The sequence below is a fragment of the Fusarium venenatum genome (assembly GCF_020744135.1).
Source record: "Fusarium venenatum strain MPI-CAGE-CH-0201 chromosome Unknown EDB82scaffold_4, whole genome shotgun sequence".
NCBI lineage: Eukaryota > Fungi > Ascomycota > Sordariomycetes > Hypocreales > Nectriaceae > Fusarium > Fusarium venenatum.
Window position 1 is genome coordinate 3,033,651 of NW_027072132.1, and position 20,822 is coordinate 3,054,472.

At 46.3% G+C, this 20,822-nt stretch overlaps 3 protein-coding genes across 3 annotated transcripts; 1 reads left to right on the forward strand and 2 right to left on the reverse strand.

Annotated features, from left to right (window-relative positions):
• Positions 1-5,523: 5,523 nt before the first annotated feature.
• Positions 5,524-5,988, forward strand: EDB82DRAFT_529516 (uncharacterized protein; the record flags this gene model as incomplete). Its single annotated transcript, XM_025737918.1, has 1 exon — positions 5,524-5,988. The coding sequence occupies one exon, from the start codon at positions 5,524-5,526 to the stop codon at positions 5,986-5,988; it is 465 nt and encodes a 154-aa protein (XP_025592731.1).
• A 9,804-nt stretch (positions 5,989-15,792) lies between these two features.
• EDB82DRAFT_548210 (pyridoxal phosphate-dependent transferase) lies at positions 15,793-17,073 on the reverse strand (the record flags this gene model as incomplete). Its single annotated transcript, XM_025737922.1, has 1 exon — positions 15,793-17,073. The coding sequence occupies one exon, from the start codon at positions 17,071-17,073 to the stop codon at positions 15,793-15,795; it is 1,281 nt and encodes a 426-aa protein (XP_025592734.1).
• A 744-nt stretch (positions 17,074-17,817) lies between these two features.
• On the reverse strand, positions 17,818-19,280 carry EDB82DRAFT_435348 (uncharacterized protein; the record flags this gene model as incomplete). Its single annotated transcript, XM_025737923.2, has 2 exons — positions 17,818-19,078; positions 19,132-19,280. The coding sequence occupies 2 exons, from the start codon at positions 19,278-19,280 to the stop codon at positions 17,818-17,820; spliced, it is 1,410 nt and encodes a 469-aa protein (XP_025592735.2).
• Positions 19,281-20,822: the final 1,542 nt, after the last annotated feature.

Sequence of the window (20,822 nt, forward strand, 5' to 3'; positions counted from 1 at the left end):
GACTAACCAGCAAAAATTGCCAGGAAAGAATCGGGATCGCCTTGGACTTGTTCATTGTTCATACTCCCGTCCCATACACGATCCAAGATCTGAACCCTTCAGCGCCGAAATCTTTTCGAGTTAGTGGAGAGAGCTCCCCAGCTCCCGCGTGGCCAGTGCATCAAGCCCTGTCCCCTGTAAATATAATCAACAATAACAAGTTAGCGTAAGTTTTTAGGCCTGCTGTCATGTGTGTGTAAGCAGAGACTACGTCAAGGCCGACGACGACGATGATAAAAAAAAAAAAAACTCCCACGATAAACGTATAACGATTCTCGGCGTTGACGATGAACCAGGGGAAAATCCTCATCGGTCTAGACTCCCAGATTTCGACTTACAGCGAAAATAGAGTTCAGGTCCTGGCAGGGGGATTGCGCGAGCGGCTTCAACCGCAGCCGTAGAAAGGACCATGCTTCCTATCTCGTCACTTTGTCCGACGAGCTAAACCAAGGTAACGATGGGAAATCGTGGGGGGAAAACTTTTGGGACCCTCTCTTCTCGGTTGTCTATCTTATCAATAATACAGGCACATTTTAGTTAATATGCGCTATATCTTTTGCTGATGATAGTGTTTGCGGGCGTTGGATCTCCATCTGGAGAAGCCGTCATGACTGATGTAACCCGAGCTATCTTTTAATCAATGAATCAATTAACTACGTGGGGAAGTATCACGACTGACTAATAACCAACTTAGTTCCATCCAACCGTCGCGATACAAGTGGAATTAAAGTGATAAATGACTCCGTCTCTGACCCTGACTCTCAAACTTCACCTTGATTCATTGATTCATTAATTCATGCCTGATCGTCAACGCGCTGGAGACAAGACGCGTTGTAAGATCAGCACTTGACTGTTGTGTGAGGTTGTGATTCGATCATGAATTGCCGTTGGACTCCTCATAGAACGCAATGCATATGGATTAGACTTTCGGGTGCAAAGACCCAAATTGTTAATTGTTATGGGCATCAATAACGCAAACAAAGAAAAGAAAAAACCTCATGGATCAATTGGTAGAAAAACCTTAGTTTGAGGGGAATAACTTTTGAGGCCCTATAACCATGGAAGAGCCGAATGAAACCCCGTCTGAGTGCCGCGATATGCCGAGCAAAAACCTGATGATTGGCAAATCCCAACTAATATGCCCACTGTCTGCCATGAGATTGGTTATCCTGGATAAATTGCGTTTCATTGCGTCTTCAGTCTCAGTTATCAGCATCATCGGACTACCTAGGGTTGATGTTGCTCAGTGGGGATTCTACTGTCTGCCCCGAGACATGACAAGATAAGACGTGATAAACTGACAAGAAGTAGATATTTCTGAGAGTGCGGGAATATCACCGAACTGATTATGCATGCTCGCTAGTATCGTGACAAGGTCCTGAATGGCCCATTCCACAAGAATCCGGGGAAGTACGTGGTATCAGAAACTCGTCAAGCCTAGCATGGGACAGGAATTACTGCAATAAGCGACCATTTTCTTCAACAGCGCCTGCCTATGCACCCCAGAGCGAAACAGAGAGTATTAACCCGCTGCATTATACTAGGAGTATGGTATCAGAGGGCGTGCTAGTTGCACACGATGCGACCTTGTTGTTTTCAAAAAGAGGTTGGAATATGTGGTCAGGCGGCAGTATCAGGACCGGGGACGCAGTTGGATGGAGGTTGCAGATCAAGAACAACAAGTGATTCGCTCTGAAAAGCCCCCCGTCCCTTGTCCGTCTCCGCCCCCAGACGCAGTCCTGATCAAAAAAGGAATGGTTTTGTAGAGCTGCGCAGCGACAGCGTCCAAAGGGGATCAGCACTGCATTTTGCTGTTTTACTGCCTCCGTAGGTAGTTTTAGTTACTAACTATTAGTTGATGATGATCACGATACAGGCGCGACCACTTTTTCATTTCAAATCAATCCTCCGACTGACATGACAGGATAGCGCAATTCCCCGGTGAGAACCTGGGGTAAATAAAGAGATGTTCAATGCGCAACCAGCTAGTTTGACTCGTAAAAGGCCCGTTCATGTCATCGACGCTTCAATTGACACAAGCACTAGTTACTTCAGGAGATGAGACGTGATAGAAAGAGGGGTCATGATGGACGATGTTCCAAAGTAAAGAGTCTAGAGATTAGTAGTACTTGGTTGTAAGCGGGGTTTGCTTCAAGAGAACCGAGTATCTGGCTGGTCTCTCTGTTCAATAGGCACTGCTGCTGTGTGATCTTCCCATATCTCCTACTCTACTCGGCTCTGAGTGACATTCAAATGGAGGCGATTCCTGTACTATGGGTGAGACAATGAGCTGCGCTGCACGATAACCGCTCGGGCAATTTATGTAAAGGAGAAAGGAAGAAGAAAAGAAAGTAAGCCTCGATGAGATCAATATGCGTCAAAATGTGGCTTGTGGCGACGAGATGAAGAATTTGATCTTGTTTCTATTGCAGAATCTATAACAATCCAAATCCAGGGTCCAGGCATGTTCCTGAAGGATGGTTGATCTCCCACTGGTGATCTGTGTTTGGGTTGGGGTTGGTTCCAAACACTAACACCACCATCAAGTGAAAAAGTAAACTAAACTATTGCTTGGTGGCGAACATACCTAAGCATATGCACGGATTGTGATTGTGGTTGAGATGTTTTTGGGTCTGGGTCTACTGTAACCCAACAGTTGGACGGTGTTGGTTTAGTTCAGTATTAGAGACTTTGTGGTTTCATCAACGGTCGCCTCCTCAAGGTAGTGTACCTCTTGAGTTAATTTAGTTTATGTGAAGGCGAAAAGTAAAACAGAACTTTGTGAGAAGTGAGTAAAAAGTGAAGGATTGTGGTGAGGAGCTTGATGGCCATTGGCTTGTTGGCTATCAAGGTGTGATGGGCCTAGCGCATCCTTTTGATAGTGGCAGAGCGGCAGTCGAAACTGGTTATTGCTGCAGATAATACTGTGCAGTAGAGTATCCATAAACCCGGTAGAGGGGCATTGTATGGTTTGATACAGTAGTTGGATGAGCACATTATCTGGGCTGGACAGAACAGACATGTAATCCGGCAACACAGTTGCGAAAGATGGCGTCACTTGCTGTCGCGATGAGCGTTTCGAGCGTCTCACAAACTTCGATTGCGCGTCTGCTTCGGCAAAGTCTAGCCCTATGGCTATAGCTATGGAGTCAATAGACAGCTAGAGTCAGGAGCCAGGTGGTTACTGTTGTGCCATGCTGAAGGAGGTTGTGTTCTTGATGATACTGAGCGGTAAAAGATATCAGATACTTTTGGTTCAATAGACACAGAATTATGATGGTACTGCCCTCAATTTGATACAATGCCCAGGAAGCGAGATTGTCGTCATTATGAAGACAAAGATACAGTATGTACAATGCTGTTATCAACAGCCGAGTCTGTTTCTTAATTTGGTCCCTTGAGATTATCTATGCCATTTGTGCAACTGCGTGTACAATCGGATACAACTGCTTTATGATAACTCAAAAGAATTCTCCTATTTCCGGCAGTATATCGGAGAGCAACTACTCCGTATCTGTTGGAGGGTATGTTGATCCCGAACCCTGAGCCTCCTGAACCTGACCTGACTGACCTGAACGGAGCATTAAACTGAAGCACGTTGTTGAAATCAATGGTTATTTTGCGTGCTCAAAGTGGAGAACAAAAGTGAAGCAGCCAAAGTTGAAATAAAGGTGGAGAGTAATGGAGATGGAGACGGACGGCAGACAAGGATGTGGGGAAGGAGGCATTACTAGGCGCTATGCCTTGGAAAGACTAGAGCTGTGAAGCACTAAGCTCATTGCGTTCCTCTTGCGGGCGCACATTGAATCTATATTTCTGCCTCAGGCTACAACAATACCAGCCCGTCCGTCCCATTCCTGTGGGCTAAGCAGTGGATGGAAACCAAACCAAACCAACCGTCAAGCAAATTGCGCTACGCCGCAGCGTTGAGTTACAGCTGTTACAGCAGTATCCTGCAGCTCAGCGCAAATGCAACTTGCATTACAGAGGGCGAAAGCACAAAGACTCGCCTGTAACCTGTAACACCCCTCCATAGGACTCGATGCAATCTCACAATGGATCAATTGACCATTCAACGAGCGGGGACATCCATCACCGGGTCAAGAAGGAACCTTAATAGAATGTCAGCAATAAATTCCCATAAGACGAGCACAATTTACGATGCCAAATCTTGAATGGCCTCACCTCACACCACGGAGACCCGATGAGATGCACGCATCCTCTGATCTTTGTGGGGAGGGGGCACTTGGGCACTCCGAAATCTCGAGTAAGCGGGCAGAACCGTGCAGAATTGCACGGTAGCTAACGGAAAACCAGAGGCTACCTGAACGAACTGAACGACCAACAGCCCATTGCCCACCTCCGGTGTCGCTACCCTCTGCCCAGCCAGCGAAAAATCTCGGCTGATGCCTTTGCGGTGGGATGCGGGACCCTCTCAAGGTCCCCATCTCATTACCCATCTGAGTCACCTCATCGAGCTTGCGATATAGGTGATTGTTCTCGTGGACTATGGACATGAACCGGCCGTAATGCAATCATTGAAAAATTTTCGGCTATCCGTCGCAATCTCGTACAGTAATAGCGTTGGCCAGGATGGGACAGAGGAAAAGAATAAAACACGGCTTGGCTTGGTCAGGGCTCAGGCGCAGCACAGTCCAGTTCAGTCAGCCAAGTAGTAAAAGAACTGCAGTGCAGTACCAGCCAGCAAAAATCACACGCCTGTGTCTGGTGTTTGAATGTCTTGGTTGGGTCCTTTGTCGTGGAGGCTTGTCTTGTCCTCCTCTGCCCTGCAACAGACTCCCAGTTTAGGTACGTACGGCGGTCCCTGAAGAGCAGTGAAAGCTCACTGAGATGCAAACTCCACTTGCCAATGCTCATCCTGGCCTGGCACTCCCTCCACCTCCTCCAACACTCCCTATGTCTGGGAGGTGTGAGACGCCCTGGCGTGGTGTGCACACCACACACCCAGTTGAAACAAGCACAACCCACGCCCGGCGGGCGTCCCATCACTGAGCGATGTGGACCAATTTTTCTCAGCATGAAGCAGTACGTACCGGCCTAACCTCTGTCTGCAGGGCATTAAGAGCGGCAAGGCGCCCCCACCAAAGTCCAACACTCCACTGATACGTACTCTTTTCTGGTGGAGAAGAGGTGTGCCTTGGTACCCTCCTCCACGAATTCCTAGCAAGAGTACCTCTAGCGCATCCTGGTCGTGCAACTGATCATCGACCAAGGCTGTGCCTGGGCCACTGACCAAGAATATACATAACCCTCCCCCTCGAACCTCTCAACTCAGATCTCCTTCACCATTATCTCGACTCTCTCACTTGCGATCCTTTAATTGCTCTCTCTACTATACCAAACTATTGCAATACTTCACTCGATAATACTTGAACACAAAGGATTACAAGTCAACACCTTCTTGGGTTAACCCCTTCAACACTACCTTCTACTACACTCATACAACCACACATCACCGCAGCCATGGACTTCGATTCTTGGGCTCACTCTTTCTGCCTTGCCTGCGACAAGCAAGTGCAATCGTCTTCTGATGCCTACTGCTCCGAGTCTTGCAGACTGGCCGACTTCGAGAAGACATCAACAACAACTTCTCAAGCCAGCTCACCCGGCCTCACTTCTCCTTCCTGCCAATGGTCATCGAAATCCTCTAGCTCGGGCTTCTACCTCTCCCCCGCCTACGATTTCTCCAACGCAAAGCCATACGGATCAAGGCACATGAGCCAACCCACCTTCAAGCCCTACGGCACTGAGTCGACTGCCAACCACCGATCCCTCACCCCCTCCAGCTCCCACAGCAGCCTGTGCTCCATGCAGAGCACCTCAACAACAGGAGAGCAAAGCCAACTGTCTGACAAGGCGAGGAAGGAACTCCGAGCGTACGCTGTGTCTTTCGACAACGTGAGGACTCAGCGACGACGATCCTACTAAGCACTCCACTACTACTCAACTATAACCACGACATCATACATACGAAATAACACCTAAAACATATTACCACGCAACTCATTCAACACACACAACTTATTCAACAACTCAAACATCATTGCATCAACACAACGCCTCAACTCAACCCACACCTCAACGCCTTCACATTTCCTTATCTTGTCGAAGAATCTATTGTACCAAAGAAGGGCATTATACCGGAGCACTGCATTAAAAAAAAGTTTGTTTTAACATGGATCCATGACGATTTCTTTTCATCATGTCAACCATCCTTTTACGGGTGGGGATCATCTGGGGCGGTTCTTTTGTCCATCGGGGTTCATGGATATGAACCCCAAGCAAGAAGGGATATCTTGTACCAAATACAGGGCGGATTGATATCACATGAAGTTTCGGAGCATGGATTACGGGAGCACGGGAGGTTTTCATGATACCGGGATACGACGGCTGGGGACATTTGGGTCAGGCGTACAGGACCGACCAGGCAAGAAGCCGGTCGATGGATTATTCTATTGGGAGGTATAACTTGAGCTTTTGACTACGGGGCAACTGGGCATCGACAGGAACTGCGGGAAGACTGCACTACACTGCACAGCATAGCACATGATTGGATACCATAGCATACTATAGCCAAAGAGATCTTTTTTCCCACCCTCCAAACAAAGCAAGCCAAGTTTTCTTTCTGAAATGTGAAATCTGCATAAATTCTAGGTGTTTCTATTCAGTCTTTTCATTCTGTCTGAGCTGTCACCGTCCCTTGTCACCTATTGTCTCAAAGGGCATAACCTACTACCATTGGGCATCCTTGAGCCTTCTTACATACCAAGTGGGTTTGTTTGCTTTTTCTCGGGGGATTTCCAACCAAGCGGACAGTCACCGCCAGGCCGCTCGACTGGGATAGGCAGGCCAAAAATGTGCATCGACATTTTTTGTCTCTTCCATTTTTCGGATCCACGTATACATACATATGCATCTCACTCTCTCAACGCTTAACTAGTTAACAGGGAGACCCTAAGCAGACAGCAGGAAAATCACAGCGAGGCTCTTTTTTGCATGATTTCGAGCTAAACTGATGTGCTTCAGGACCGGCAAGGATTAAAAGCTCTACAGTTCACAACTTGAGAGTTCCGGACCGGTCTTTAACAGGGGTGGGACATTTTAATACACAGAACTGGATTGAGAATATGACAGGATAGGATGAATTACGACTTGCCTGTCAAAGGAAAATGCCCTTTCAGCTCCGTTCCCCAGACTTGAAGCTTGGCCAAGAAGGCTAGACTACTTGCTGTGAGCCATACCTGTAGTGATCAGCTCCGATCTCCGGCGCCTACCAGCTCAAGTTCAGACCCAGCAGGATGGATAGGCACGACGCTTCCTGACAAGTAGAATGGAGACATTTATTGACTAACTGACTAATAAAATACATTGACTAATTGACTAATAAAATAAAACTTGAAACAAGTTATAAAAGTGACTTTTTTGGTAATAAAGTATCCTCGTGATTCAATTCAATCTTGTTTCTTGGCTTTACCCCTTGCCGATAACGGGGGAGCTTCTTTTTTTACTTTTGTCTAAACCGAGATTCGCAACTTTGTGCTGTAATCGTATAACTCCTTGTGTGTGTGTGTGTATGTACTTGTGTCTGTGTCTGTGTCATACGGGTCTTAAAAATGCCAGTCAAACAGAGACTATGTTAGACAGACGTCGTTGAAGTTGGTACCCGAAACGTGTGCTGTCTATCTGTCATTCATCCAAGTTTATGTTTTTATGCTTCCACCGCCTTTACACAGCAAGAAAGAAAGAGTCACCTACGTAGTGTGGTATGTTGTACCCGATAGTATCCATCTCTTGCCATGGTATACCGAAGGCATTGACAATGTTGTAAGCCCAGTTAGTCGGCGTCAAACTCTATGTGTATCCGCTTGTTGGCTGGTGGCATGTGCTGTGTTTAGTGGTTTAGGCCTTCGTTAACTTTTGCCCCCTTCGTGTGCACCCCTTGATAGGGATAAGGCAGTAATATTGGATGGTAGTCTACTGAGTGCAAAAGCTTCTTCCCATCAGAGTCAATGGAGCATGCAAAGTAGGGATTGTGGTCCCCTTTCACGCCCCGCTGCCCCCTCTGTGGATGTAAATAATCGAAATTTCCATCAATGCACAGACGACGTGACAAAGATATTCGGGCATCGCCTATACAGAGTGGAGGTGGAAAGCCCCAGTGCCATTTTTGTCAGTGTCATCTGAATGATCGAGTTATTTCTTCCATGTTCCGTAACATAACTGTATCCGTAACCGCAAACAAGATTTTTCTTTAGCCTCACCCGAAAACCTAGTAGTTAAAAAAGGTACAGGGACCCATCTAGCGACGGGGTTGGTCAATGGGATTGGTCTCTTGTGTCTGAACGTCATGCGGGCCGTAACTTTGTAGTCCATGTTGAGGCGATCGTCTGGGTACTAGTACTAACAAAGGTGGATTGTCCGTGTGTGCCAGCGCATCTGCTTGGTTCTTGTTTTCATGTTATCATAGGCGATGCTCAACTGAATTGGTTGATCTGAGCTAACAAAATGGTTTCGCACGTGTCTCATGGAAAAATTTCAAGAGTGGATTTTTGGTGGATGAGAGAGAGAGCTTGGCTTTTGGCGATTATCAGATCAGGGGACCTTGAAATTCTTTCCAGGGGTCTTTTCTTTCTTTCTTTGCATTGACGAGTGGAACTTTTCATCTCTGTTGTTGGGCTATTCCAAGGTTTTGAGATGGTGATGGAGTAGATGGGCGTGTAAAGGACCCAACCAGATACTGGACAAGGGCATCTCTCATCTTTCTCTCTCCTCCAACCAAAGGAGAGATGGCGCATAGCTCAGAGTAAAAGGTTCAATGTCGGGAAAAGTACGTACCTACGGGATTGTCGACCGAGATCGACATCATTCCCATCGGCAGGGCCCGGCCATCGTGAGTTTTAGACGTGGAGTTTTCTAAACGTATGTACATAACTTATGTAGGGAGACCAGCACAGTTTTTTCTCCTTCTTGGAAAAAATAATTAATATTACTACATTATGAAATCATGGCCAGATCTCCATCTATGTTCTCCGGGTGATCGATCGTACGCTAGACCAAAAAAAAAAATCGATGAGATACACATACACGTACATATGATAATCTGCCCATTTCTACCTCTGATATCCGAAACTGAGCGAGTATCCGTACTGTACTGCAATATTACTCCGTTTAAAACATGGGACGATGTTGAGATGGGCTGTTTTCCATCTTCATCGGCAGATGGATCCTCTCCGTTCCGCCTCGCCTCGCTTCCACCGGCAGTGAAACCCCAAGATTCCGGTTCTTCATTTTTGCATTTGCATTTTGCTTTGCATTGTTTTGCATCAGGATCAAGTACATTACAAGAGCAAAAGTGGGTTTGTAGCTTGTTTCGGGACTATGGGGTTATGTTATGCTTCAGCAGCAAATGCGTAGAGGGATGTTCCTGGATAAGGCTGCTTCGTTTGGCTTACGAATTCACTCTTACTTCAATCGATCGATCGTCTTTTTTTTTAGTTGATGTTTCACTAAATGAATCTTCTTTTGTCTTCTTTTCTCTCGTCCTTGTTTTAAGTTGTTATGTATATTGTAGTCTAGTATATCCATTACCAACCTACGTGGCATCCTCTTTATCTCTATCATACCATACCAAACCCTGCAATTGTCTTGTCCCTGGATAAGCAGATGAAAAAGGGGAAAGAAAACTTGTTCTAATTGATCGGCGGGGACGGCCCGGATGTTGCGTTACGTCGTGAATGGAATGATTGTGCTTCCGGAAACTCACCTTGAACTTCGTCGCTTCCATTTAATAGCATGGACCGCTGGGTGACGTCGGCGTTTTCCACGACCCATGTTATTATTACCGCTTACTTATGATTCTTGCCTTGGCCTGGTTCAAGGAACAAGTTTGGAACTTCCCTGATCCTGGACAGAAGGAGAGTCGAATTGAGTTGATTTGAGTTTGAACTCAGTTTCGGCCTGACCCGCTGCGAATATCCATCCTTGTGTAAACCTGGTTAATGAATTGTGCATTGTGAATTGAATACAGGGTTACAATTATCCATGGTGGCTTTTTGTCGTATCAACAAGGCACGGCATTTACACTCACTGTAACATATCATCAATGAACAATGTCTAGTAATTGCTTTTCTTTCCCAACAACTACTTAACCAATTGGATCAAAGAGAAGAAAAGGATCCCCACTGCCGGGTGTCAGTTCGGTAATTGGATTCTGAGGCTCTTACATGTCTTGACTCAAGAGGCTGGCTAAACTTGTCCAATCAATCTTGAATGTGCTGGAAACAAAACAATGACCAGACATTTCATTGCTATTCTCGATGTAATCATTCCAAAGGACCACTTTTTCCTCTATCGGTGTATCACCAGAAAGAAAAAGTTTTCCCTCTCTTATTTTCTGCTAATTAAAATGTCTTCCGGTTCCTGTTGTGTTACTCGAGAGAGGGATGTAGGACAAAGGAAAGGCAGCGCGGTTGTGATACTTGGACATCCATTCATCCATGCGAGTGCTGTGGAACGTAGTACGAGCACATAGGCCTCTGGCCAAAAGAGGATATTACACACATGTAGGTACATACATGCGGACAGATGGTAAGATTCATCAGCCAGCCTCTCTATCTCTTACAATGGGGGGAGTTGTCAACTCGACGACTTGGATCGAGTACACAGGCACCCATGAATTATCCCTTATATGCCGCACATTGCTGCGGCATATACGCAATACTGCAATGCACTGTAAGCATGATATCCATACTCAGCAATTGATGGGTCGGATCCTGTCCCTGTGGTGTGGTTACACCACGTGGAATCCTACCCTCCACAACCAACTGCGGCTCAAAGGCCGAATGGACCTCTCTGATATTGACTGATACAACCGCATTCAACCAGATTGACGCCTTGATATTGTTGTTCTTAATGCTGATTTGATCGTCATCTTTTACTTCGATAGGCTCTCGCTTTGACACATACAAAGGCCGTTTCAGAAGGGCGGATCGCCCGTTTATGCCGAGCAGGCAACAAGTTCCCTCGTATCTATCTACAGTACTATACCTATTTTCTGCCTACATGCATCGCCGGCTATTGATTCTGCCTTTGCACTGCATAGTAACGGAAGATACGGCTATTATGGGTTAATCCGTCTGACACAATTCTCATTCGTATTGACAATAATAGCCGTTTTTTACTTCTTTTACCAAAACTGATTGCCTCACTGATGATGACAATGATGTGTTGTCTTGCCTCTTCACGCCATGCAAATGGCGCTCCAATCAATCCCTAAATTCCAAAAGAATGGAATTTCTGACACCATTACGGTTATCTCGCCTACAGGAGGCAATACAAGACTTTTCCCTATGAGGCACCCTCTTCCAAAGGGGTGTAACCCATTTACAAGAGCGCCCTTTGGGGGTCAAAGTCAGCCATGTCTCTTGGGACAAATGTTCCACTGCGTTCGCGACTTCAAGCCATGAATTCCAATTGATGTTTGCTCTATCCAATTCGCTAGCGTGTGTAGTGTTGAAGTTAGTGTCTTGTCGTCCATAGAGCTGGGACGTGATAACCAGCCCAGCACGTCAGCCCAGAAATACTTGTCTCGCCAGAGTTCTTCTACGTAGAAAGAGCCCCGAAACATGGGCAAGCCTCAAACTAGCCGGTCCATCCGAGGGTGTTGGTTCTTTATTGACTTGGATTGGTGGAAGTATTAGGCATTGCACAAGATTCAATGGCGATACGCCTTGTGTTGGTAGATCACGTTGCACTTGGGGACTCAGGAACCTAACTTGGTGTATCTTGAGACCTGGTATCTCGAGAATGAGCATGAACATGGTTATAGGCAATTTACGATGCGTATCTCTCTGTCTCTCCCTGTAGAAGAAAAAAATATTGAACGTACATGTGGCTGGCTTAAAACACACCTGGAATGAGTTAAAGCCATAGAATGACTTCTTATCTTTGTTCTCATCTCAGTCAATCATCGAGATCCTGGAGCTTCGAGAAACTTTGTGGAACAACGATCGTTTATTAGGCTAGGGAGGCTGGAGGCTGAATGAAGGTATGTTTGTTGCCAACGCAAGGAATTTGTTACCCTGTTATCTCCGCCTCATCGCTGATAATTTATTTTTATTTTCATTTTTATTTTTATTTTGTTTTTGAATGTCTTGTCTCTCGGACCTATACCCGCTTCTTTCTTTGTCTTGGGAGTTTCGAAGTTGTGTAACGCGAGTATCTCAGCACCAGCAACCGGGGGAGGCAGCCGGTAACAACAAGGGAGCTCAAGGCGATCGGGTGTGTTTCTGATTTCCTTTTTGTTTCTCTGCATATGAGTAAAGATCACCAACGAAAGATATCTCATACCGCATGAAGGGCTGACTGGATCTCGGAAGCACCTACTGAGAGAAGAACTGTCGGCTCAACTGAGACAGGTTCATAGTCTCTCCGTCATCGGTCATTGTGGTCAAGAGCCGGGCTGTCACTAAACCAAGACATTAGAGTAGACTTGACTAACTAAAGAGCTTTCCCCAGCTCCTGTTCCCCGCGTCGGACCGGTCGACCCCGATTTTGCGGAGCCATTTACATGATATCCACGGATGAAGACGGCATCATCAAATGACTGTTACTCTTTGTGTCGCAAAGAGGCAAATTGAGGCGTCTATTCGATGGTGTCTCTGTCTAGATCCAGACCCAACGGCCTCATTTTCTATTAGTTTCATTGATTCATTCACATCCCGGGTGGTGGATAGCTTCATACGAAAACTCCCTCCCAGGATTGGGTATAGAGTCTATGTTCCTGGCGAGAGGAGGCTTTGGCTTTTCCCTAAGACTCACTAGTAAGGTCCTTAATTCTTCACAATGTCGACATGGTAGGGTCACATCCGCATCCAGCGCGAGCCAAACAGACTTTGGCCTTTCCCTCTTGGAATAACGATGAGGGACCGGTTATCGCGGGGAGGGCTTCGTAAGCTCAAACCTTGAACCGATCAACCACTCACTGTCCTTGAAGGCTCTCCAGTAGTGGGAGGCAAAAAGGCCAACAAAGGTAGAGCCGAGAAGGAGGTCATTCAAAGAGAGAAACCCAAACCCAAACCAGACGGTTCCTCCGGTTCTCCTCACCAGCACAGTCTTTCTCCCTGGAACCAAAATTTCTCTAGTAAGACGTTGGTAGCGATCTTCATAAAGCTTGGCTCCTTGAGTGAAAAAGAGTGGACGCTTGCAGGATCTGGGGAGGGATGGGGGATCTAGAGTTTGCACTACTGTTCGATATCCCGAGGAGAGATCTTGCCCTTGCCCTTGTTCTCACACTCTCGTTGTTTGCTTTTCTGTGCCCTGCCTAGAATGAAAATTTTCTCTCTCTCCAGGGATGGCCGAAATTACTCCTAGTGTGATGTGACATGAGTGTCTAGACAATGAAACTATCGAGGCTGATGATATCCGTGTGAGGGATCTATTGGTGTAGGTCTGTCTGCATTTGGTACTCAGAGATATCAACCCCTGTACGAAAATTCTTTTCAGCCCGCAAGTTGGGGTTTTGACAGCGACAGTTTTAGCGAGTTTATTATTAATGTCCCGTCAGTTTGGTACGTACCCGTATTTTATCAGCTCAGCTTACATTGCTCTTCTCAGTAAAGATTGACAAAAAGCAAACGTAATTACATGGAATTATGGTAATTATCCCGTCATTGAAATGCATGTCTGAATGCATTTTGTCTGTCGGCATCCAGTGAAATGAACTCTTGTTCTCTTGTGCAGGATCTCTATGACCTTGATATGGCAGGGGGGTTACAGTAAGGCTGTCAGCCTGTTAGTGAGATTCTATTCGGGTATCGGTATTACATTTCAGGGTTCAGTTCAGTTCAGGCACAGCCAAGATGCTTTGTGCGTGTACATACACACCATTCAGGGATATATCTTTGTTTGTTTTCAGGTTAAAACTGCCTAACGTGTACACGAATCAACCCAACAGTGAATGGCAGTCATACCTGACTCTTTTTGATGCATTTATCTTTAGGTAATAGACTGATCATATTGCCACTCTATCTTTTTTGAGCCAATTTGTTGTAGTTTCTGCGCTTGTGCGGCGTAGTCTTTGTGTTTTTTGTGTTATCGTCAAATTCTGCTTTCGCCTATCTTTGTTTCTAAGCTGGCTGATATCTCAGCTTATTCTGTTAGTGAACAGATCAGTTGACCTAACAGAGCATCCACCTACCATCTCTACGGGTTCAAGTTCGTAGGGGACCAAACCAAACCCTTGCTAGAGTAAACAGAGATACCCATCAGACGGCAGTAGCCTGCAAGCTAGATTTTTTGGTCAAACGGTTTGGTTCCCCGACTGGAACCCCATATATAAAAGTCGGTCCGTCAAGTTGTTTTGCTGGGGTTTCAAGGGCCGTTGGATGGCATATGCACTTTAAAAAGAATTGGATACACCGGGCTCGAAATCTCTCTTCCGATTGGGTTACCGGCCTCCGGGAGGGATCTACCCGCTCTCAACGGACCGCCGGACTGGTCGCCGAAGTGCTGTCCTGTCTTTGCTGTCATGGCTCATCCTTGCCCTTGCCCTGTGCTTGTGCTTGTCCATGCCCAGGCGGCAGAGTTTTCTTCTCTTTGCCTGCCCACTGGCGAAACTAACTAATGCCAAATGTGCTGTAAGACCGGTCTGTCGTACAACACACCAAGTTCCCTACCAGAAAGGACCGTGCTTCTTTTTACTCAATTGGGGTTGATACATCCATTTCTTTTCCTCCGGGGGTGCGGGCGAGACCGTGAGATGGAGATGAAATGTTGCTTGAAACTGGCCCGGTCTGATCCGGTTGGAGCAGTTCAGTCTCTTTGAACGTGGATATCTACACACACTAACCAGGACTCTCCGTCTGTATAAGCCGACTTTGCACCTCATACGAAAGAGGACCCCTAACAGTGGACCGCAAGATGGCGCCGGCTTCACTGTCCTTTTCTAAAGATAGCTTCGCAAAGAGCCTCTGTCTAGGTGCCAGTGTTGGATGCTCAAATTTGCGTATCACTCGTAGCGTCCCAGTCAGTGGGGAGTGGGAGAAATAAAGGTAGCATTTCTTTTAGGTTATATGTCACGAGCACTTGAAGTATTAAGAGGTGGAGTGTTAGCGAGTCCAATGTATAGAGTCAGTTGAGTATCTAGAGACATCAGAAAGGATAACCTCAAACCTTGAGGGCATATAGACAGATGACATACACATCTGATTCAATATTGCGTGAGCTTTGACTCCGTTTCTTGTGCTTTCAGCAACAAAGTTGCCCTAGTAACTGCAGAAATATACCAAAAATGTCCCCATGAATCAGAACGATAATCATCCCAAGTCTATCTTGATGTCCACTGACTGAAAGTCGCAGTCCTCTCAAACTAAACTTCTATTATATGATTGTTGGAAAGAACTGACAGCCCTGATTCTTATTATACAAAATATAATCGAGTGTCTTTAACCTTAATATCTGTAGCTGATACCCATACAGTTGTTCCTCAGATACAGATGGCACAGCTCTTTAACTTATTCTTCCCTTTCACAAAGTTGACTTCTGGGGGAGGCGCTCATGGCCTCGCAAGGCACATCAAAGAACAATTATTTCTTGGCAATACACCCTTATATAAACATCATCTTGCTCAGCTTCACTCGGTAATCAGGGGACACTTGTTAATCATGATAAGTCAAACACGTTGTCGGAAGGAGCACGGTATGATCTTCTTCTTGTTACGTTCATAAATCAGCATTACAACAGTGCCTCGATTACCCGTTCAAGACCCAGATCAAGGTATACGTCATTGTGCGAGAACACAATCCTAAACCAGCCCGGCTTCTCTGAACCAAACGCCTTTCCAGATGCCAGGAAGACCTTCTTTTCCATCATCTTGCTCATGATAAGATCCGTAATGTCATCGGTTTCTAACCCAGGATGTCTTTCCATGTAATACTTGCCCAGATCAACCCACAGGAAAAAGGCAGCATTTACACCTGGAGCGTAGTCGATCTGGTTCTTGCGGGCCCACGAGACAACACGGATGTACTGAGCTGATAGCCTCCTTTGGTTCTCAGCAATATATGACTCGACAAAGGTATCATCTTCCAATATATTGACTGTGACATGGTCCGAGATGGATGACACAGAGCTGTAAAGTCCAACTGCTACTATAGAAGCGTGCAGAGACATGTTGGCTTGAGACACAATCGTGCCTACTCGGATACCGTTGGCGCCAAAGTCTTTGGACATGCCCCAGAGAACATGCACACGATCAGCATCGATAATGTCTGCGGTATCAATTGAAAGAGCAGATTCGAAGGGAATAGATGGAGGGTGTTGACCAATGGTGTTGGTCCAGACAGACAGTGCATAGATCTCATCGCTGATAAAGTGCAGTTTGTACTTCTGGCACAACTTCATAAATGCGACAAGAACACTGCGAGAGTAGCAACGTCCCAGGGGGTTATGTGGGTGACTGATGACCAGACCTGCAACTCTGGTCCCCTGAGTTTGAGCTTCAAGTATGACTTTCTCATACTCGGCTATTGCGTCCTCGCTGAGGGGATCAACTTCGCCAAATGCAACTGGGAGAAGTTTTGCTCCGAAACGGGCTGTAAGATCCGGAACAAAGGTGCCATAGTAGGGTCGCCCAAGAAGAATCCCATCTCCAGGGTTCGCAACAGCCCACGATAAATGCTCGATAGCAGCACTGCATCCATTGGTCATGGTGATGTGCGCCGGCTCAATAGTTTTGAACGGCTTGAGATGCCTGTTCAAGAACCGCGAGACAGTCTTTTTGACTTGCTTCGTACCCGTTGTTCCGTCTCCATAAGTGAACGCCGGATTCGACAAGGCCAAGTTGTCGTGGATGTGCTTCCGGAGAACATCGTGCATGAGGGTATTCTCCGCAACGCCCAAACTCACAATACCATCGGGATTGGTCTCTTGGTCGAAGAGGTTGGGTATGACCTCCCAGAGATCCATACCCTTAATGGCCTCCTCTGCTTCATAGGCGCGGTTTGAAAGAGACATTGGTATTAGTTGTTGTTGACGTGAGGATATGTGTGGTATGTAGTGCAAGTGAGTCAAGAGGGAATATACCTGACTTCTGTCAATCGGGTCCCGAGATAGATGGCTACCGGTCGCCGATAGCCGCTTATTCCTTTTATAATGTTGCAACAGTTCTGATTTCTCGTGTTGCATAAAATCGAGATACAAAATTGAGAGCTGAGAATTGTATAATTTCTAATTGATACGTGGATATTGTCTTATTGTTTACGACAATGCTAGCGAAAGTCAGATTTGAATTGTGCTTTGCTTTACTCAGACAGATGACGACAAGAATGGGTTTGTGGGTATGATAGCGACTAATAGTGATGGAATTCAGTTCAACTCAGAAATTTGCAAATGAGAAAATAAAGTGTACGCTTTCTAGTAGCACACTTATCGTGGCCCGGTGCTTGAAGTGTGAAAACTTGAGGGTGGGACATATGATGAGGTCTCGACAGGGGCTCGGTTTCTTCGGAGTTCAAGCTGGGCGAAAGAGATGACATCTATTCATGATGTAGACCTAGAATATCACTCAAGAACTTGATATGTCTGATGTGTTTAATCACCAATTCCTAGAAACCAACCCCTTTCGTGATATCATCACTCTTTGCACAAGAGTCACCTTGCCATACGTACACAACAACATGAGCCATAACAAATAATTCCTTCTATTTCACAGATTCTTGTATTAACGCTTGTAGTCGTAATTGTCTATATCCTCTTTCTCTATTTCAATGTCACAAGCTCCTCGGCGCTAGTGGGATGAATAGCAACGCAGCTATCAAAATCGGCCTTTGTGGCGCCCATCTTGACAGCGACACCAAAGCCCTGTAGCATCTCACCACTGCCAATTCCCATAATGTGTAGGCCAACAACCTTCTCCTCGGGGCCAGTTGTAATAAGCTTGTAGCTGGTAGGGCCCTTCTGCTCGGGATCCATCATGGCGTAGTACATGGCTGTGAAGCTTGTTTTGTAGACCTTGATGTTATCCTTGCCGTACTTCTCGATAGCCTGGGGCTCTGTCAAGCCGATGCTGCCGACCTCGGGATGGGAAAATACAACGGAGGGGATGTTGTTGTAGTCGAGCTTGAGGGTGGAAAACTCAGGGCCACCGAACAGACGGTGCGCGAGACGGCGTCCGGCAGCAATGGCAACGGGTGTCAACTCAACTTCTCCGGTAACGTCACCGAGAGCGTAAATGCTGTCGACATCGGTGTTTTGGTATTCATCGACAATAATGTGTCCTGTCTTGGCAAGCTTAACTCCAGCCTCCTCCAGACCAATACCCTTGGTCTCAGGGGTTCGGCCGATAGCCCAGATCAGGTTGTCAACATCGCTAACAACGCTCTCGTTGCCTTGGTCGTCCTTGTATGTAACGGTAAGCTTGCCGTTGGAGTCCTTCTCAATCTTGCTAGCTTGCGAACGCTTGTGCAGCTTAACGCCGAGTCTCTCATACTCCTTGGTAACTGCCTCCTGAATCATGGGGTCGAAGTTGCGGAGGAAGGTGTCGTGACGGATGAAGAGGTGAGTCTCCGTGCCAAGGGCGTTGAACATGCCAGCGAACTCGACAGCAATGTAACCAGCACCGACAATGGCGACCTTCTTGGGCTGTGTGGAAATGTCGAAGAAACCATCACTGTTGGTACCGTACTCGGAACCGGGAATCTCGGGAGGAATGGTGGGCTTGCCTCCAACAGCGACAAGGATCTTCTTGGCGTTGATCAGAACTTTGGAGTTGTCGTCGAGTGTAACCTCGGCCTGGTTTTTAGAGGTGAGGCGAGCCCAACCGTGTACGTAATCGACCTTGTCGTTGTTGAGGTTTCGTTCGTAGATGCCGTTCAGGCGCTTGATATAAGCGTCACGCTTGGTCTTGAAGGTGGACCAGTCGAAGGGAGCTGTCTCCTCAACAGAGAAGCCATAGGCCTTGGAATCGTGGATGGCCTCGGCAAGGGCGGCAGCGTTGTAAGTAACCTTCTTTGGCACACAACTAAACGAGATGTTAGTTTTATGGTTTAGTATAAGCTTTCATGGGGTACTTACCCAACATTAACACAAGTTCCACCAAGTCGCTTGTTCTCGACAATAGTAGCCTTGACACCAAACTTGTTGCTGGCCATGCGCGCAGAGGCAAGTCCTCCACTACCACCGCCAATGACGAGGTAATCGGTCTCCTTGGTAACGGGAGCCATATTGCGCGCGGATGTAGACAGGTGTCTGGTAATTGAAGCTATTCGCAGCGGGGTTGTTCTCGAAGACGAAGACAGTGTTGATGAGCGTAGAGAGTGGGCGAGAGCTTGCATGGACAAAGGCTGCACCGAGGCTTGACCTTTATGAATTGGTACAAAGGGAGTGAAAGAGAGGGGAATGACGTCTTTTAAATGGACGACGAGAAGATACAATATGCGATGGGACAGCAAAAGCACGAAAGGTAGGTGTGGTTGTGGCGGGGTTATTGTGGTAGAGAGTAGAAGCGGATTGGACAGAATTGATTTGATATGAGAGAATTGGTTATTAAGATGATTATCGGAGAACTGAGTAAGCAAACCGATCTGAAGTTTGGGCTTGGATTGGTCGATTTCAATGACGAACTGTAGAAACAAGGGAACGATTTGAAATCCACTTGCAGTTTGATGATGATTTTTTGATTTGATTTGATCTACGGGGTCTAGAGAGTTCCACTTAGACTTTTACTTCCATCCGTTCCCGTTAGCGGCAAATATAGAGGCAAGCTTGGGGGGGTTACAGCACCGGGGACCTTGTTAAAGAGTCCCTTTGAGGGTGCCAAGTTTCAAATCAGATAAACAAAATGTGGAATCATATTTCTGGAATTATAATTCCTCATCTTTGTTTATATGTGGTGGCGAGTATATATTGTTAAAGTACCTGACACAATAACAAGCCAGTACTGTTGCACTCTGTTCAGCCGAGGTTGATGACAAAGGGAAGAAGTATCTGGAAATTGCAACTCTGTATTGTGTAAGCAGAGATGGTTCCTGGTATTACATGTAGGTACATATGTACAGCCACATATATTTATGTAGAATATTGAAACTCTGTACTATGATTAGAGTATTTTCCATCAAGATGACTGCAGACGATGTATTCCTTGGACACCATGCAGCCCACGCATATGCATGCACACGCAGCTATAGCGACACACTGCAGGTTTCAGTAACCTCGGGCCAACGCAAGTCTGTACATGAGCTAATTTGAAACATAGAATAAATCATGGCCATACAGTGTATGTATGGTATTTATGATGAGGGTACCATTCATGTAGATGTAGTCAACTTGTCCGTTAATCCATTCATCTATGCACACGTCATATAAGATGGTCAATAAATATATTTATATGTAAACCACCAGGTAAAATAGACCACCACCATCTTTATAATAATATATTAAACTTTATTGTTTCTTTTGGAAACATCTTTTCGAGGTATGACGTTCAGTGGGTGGAGCTTCGCTTCTGTAGCTAGATATTGACAGCTTCCACAAGCTCCATGGCTTAAACCCTTACGTAGACTGTGAGACTCGCTTCAGTGCGTCTTTAGCGGATAAAGATAATTGCTTCTGTCAAGGTTCCCCCCTATCCCCTGTAGCTCTCAACGTCTTCTGATTGGTTTCCATGTCCCCTGTCGTCATCTCTCATTTGCTCCAGAGGCCCATGGCAGCACCGACCAACCCCCCCATAATCGCCCAAACGCCAGACCCAGACCCAGACTGGACCC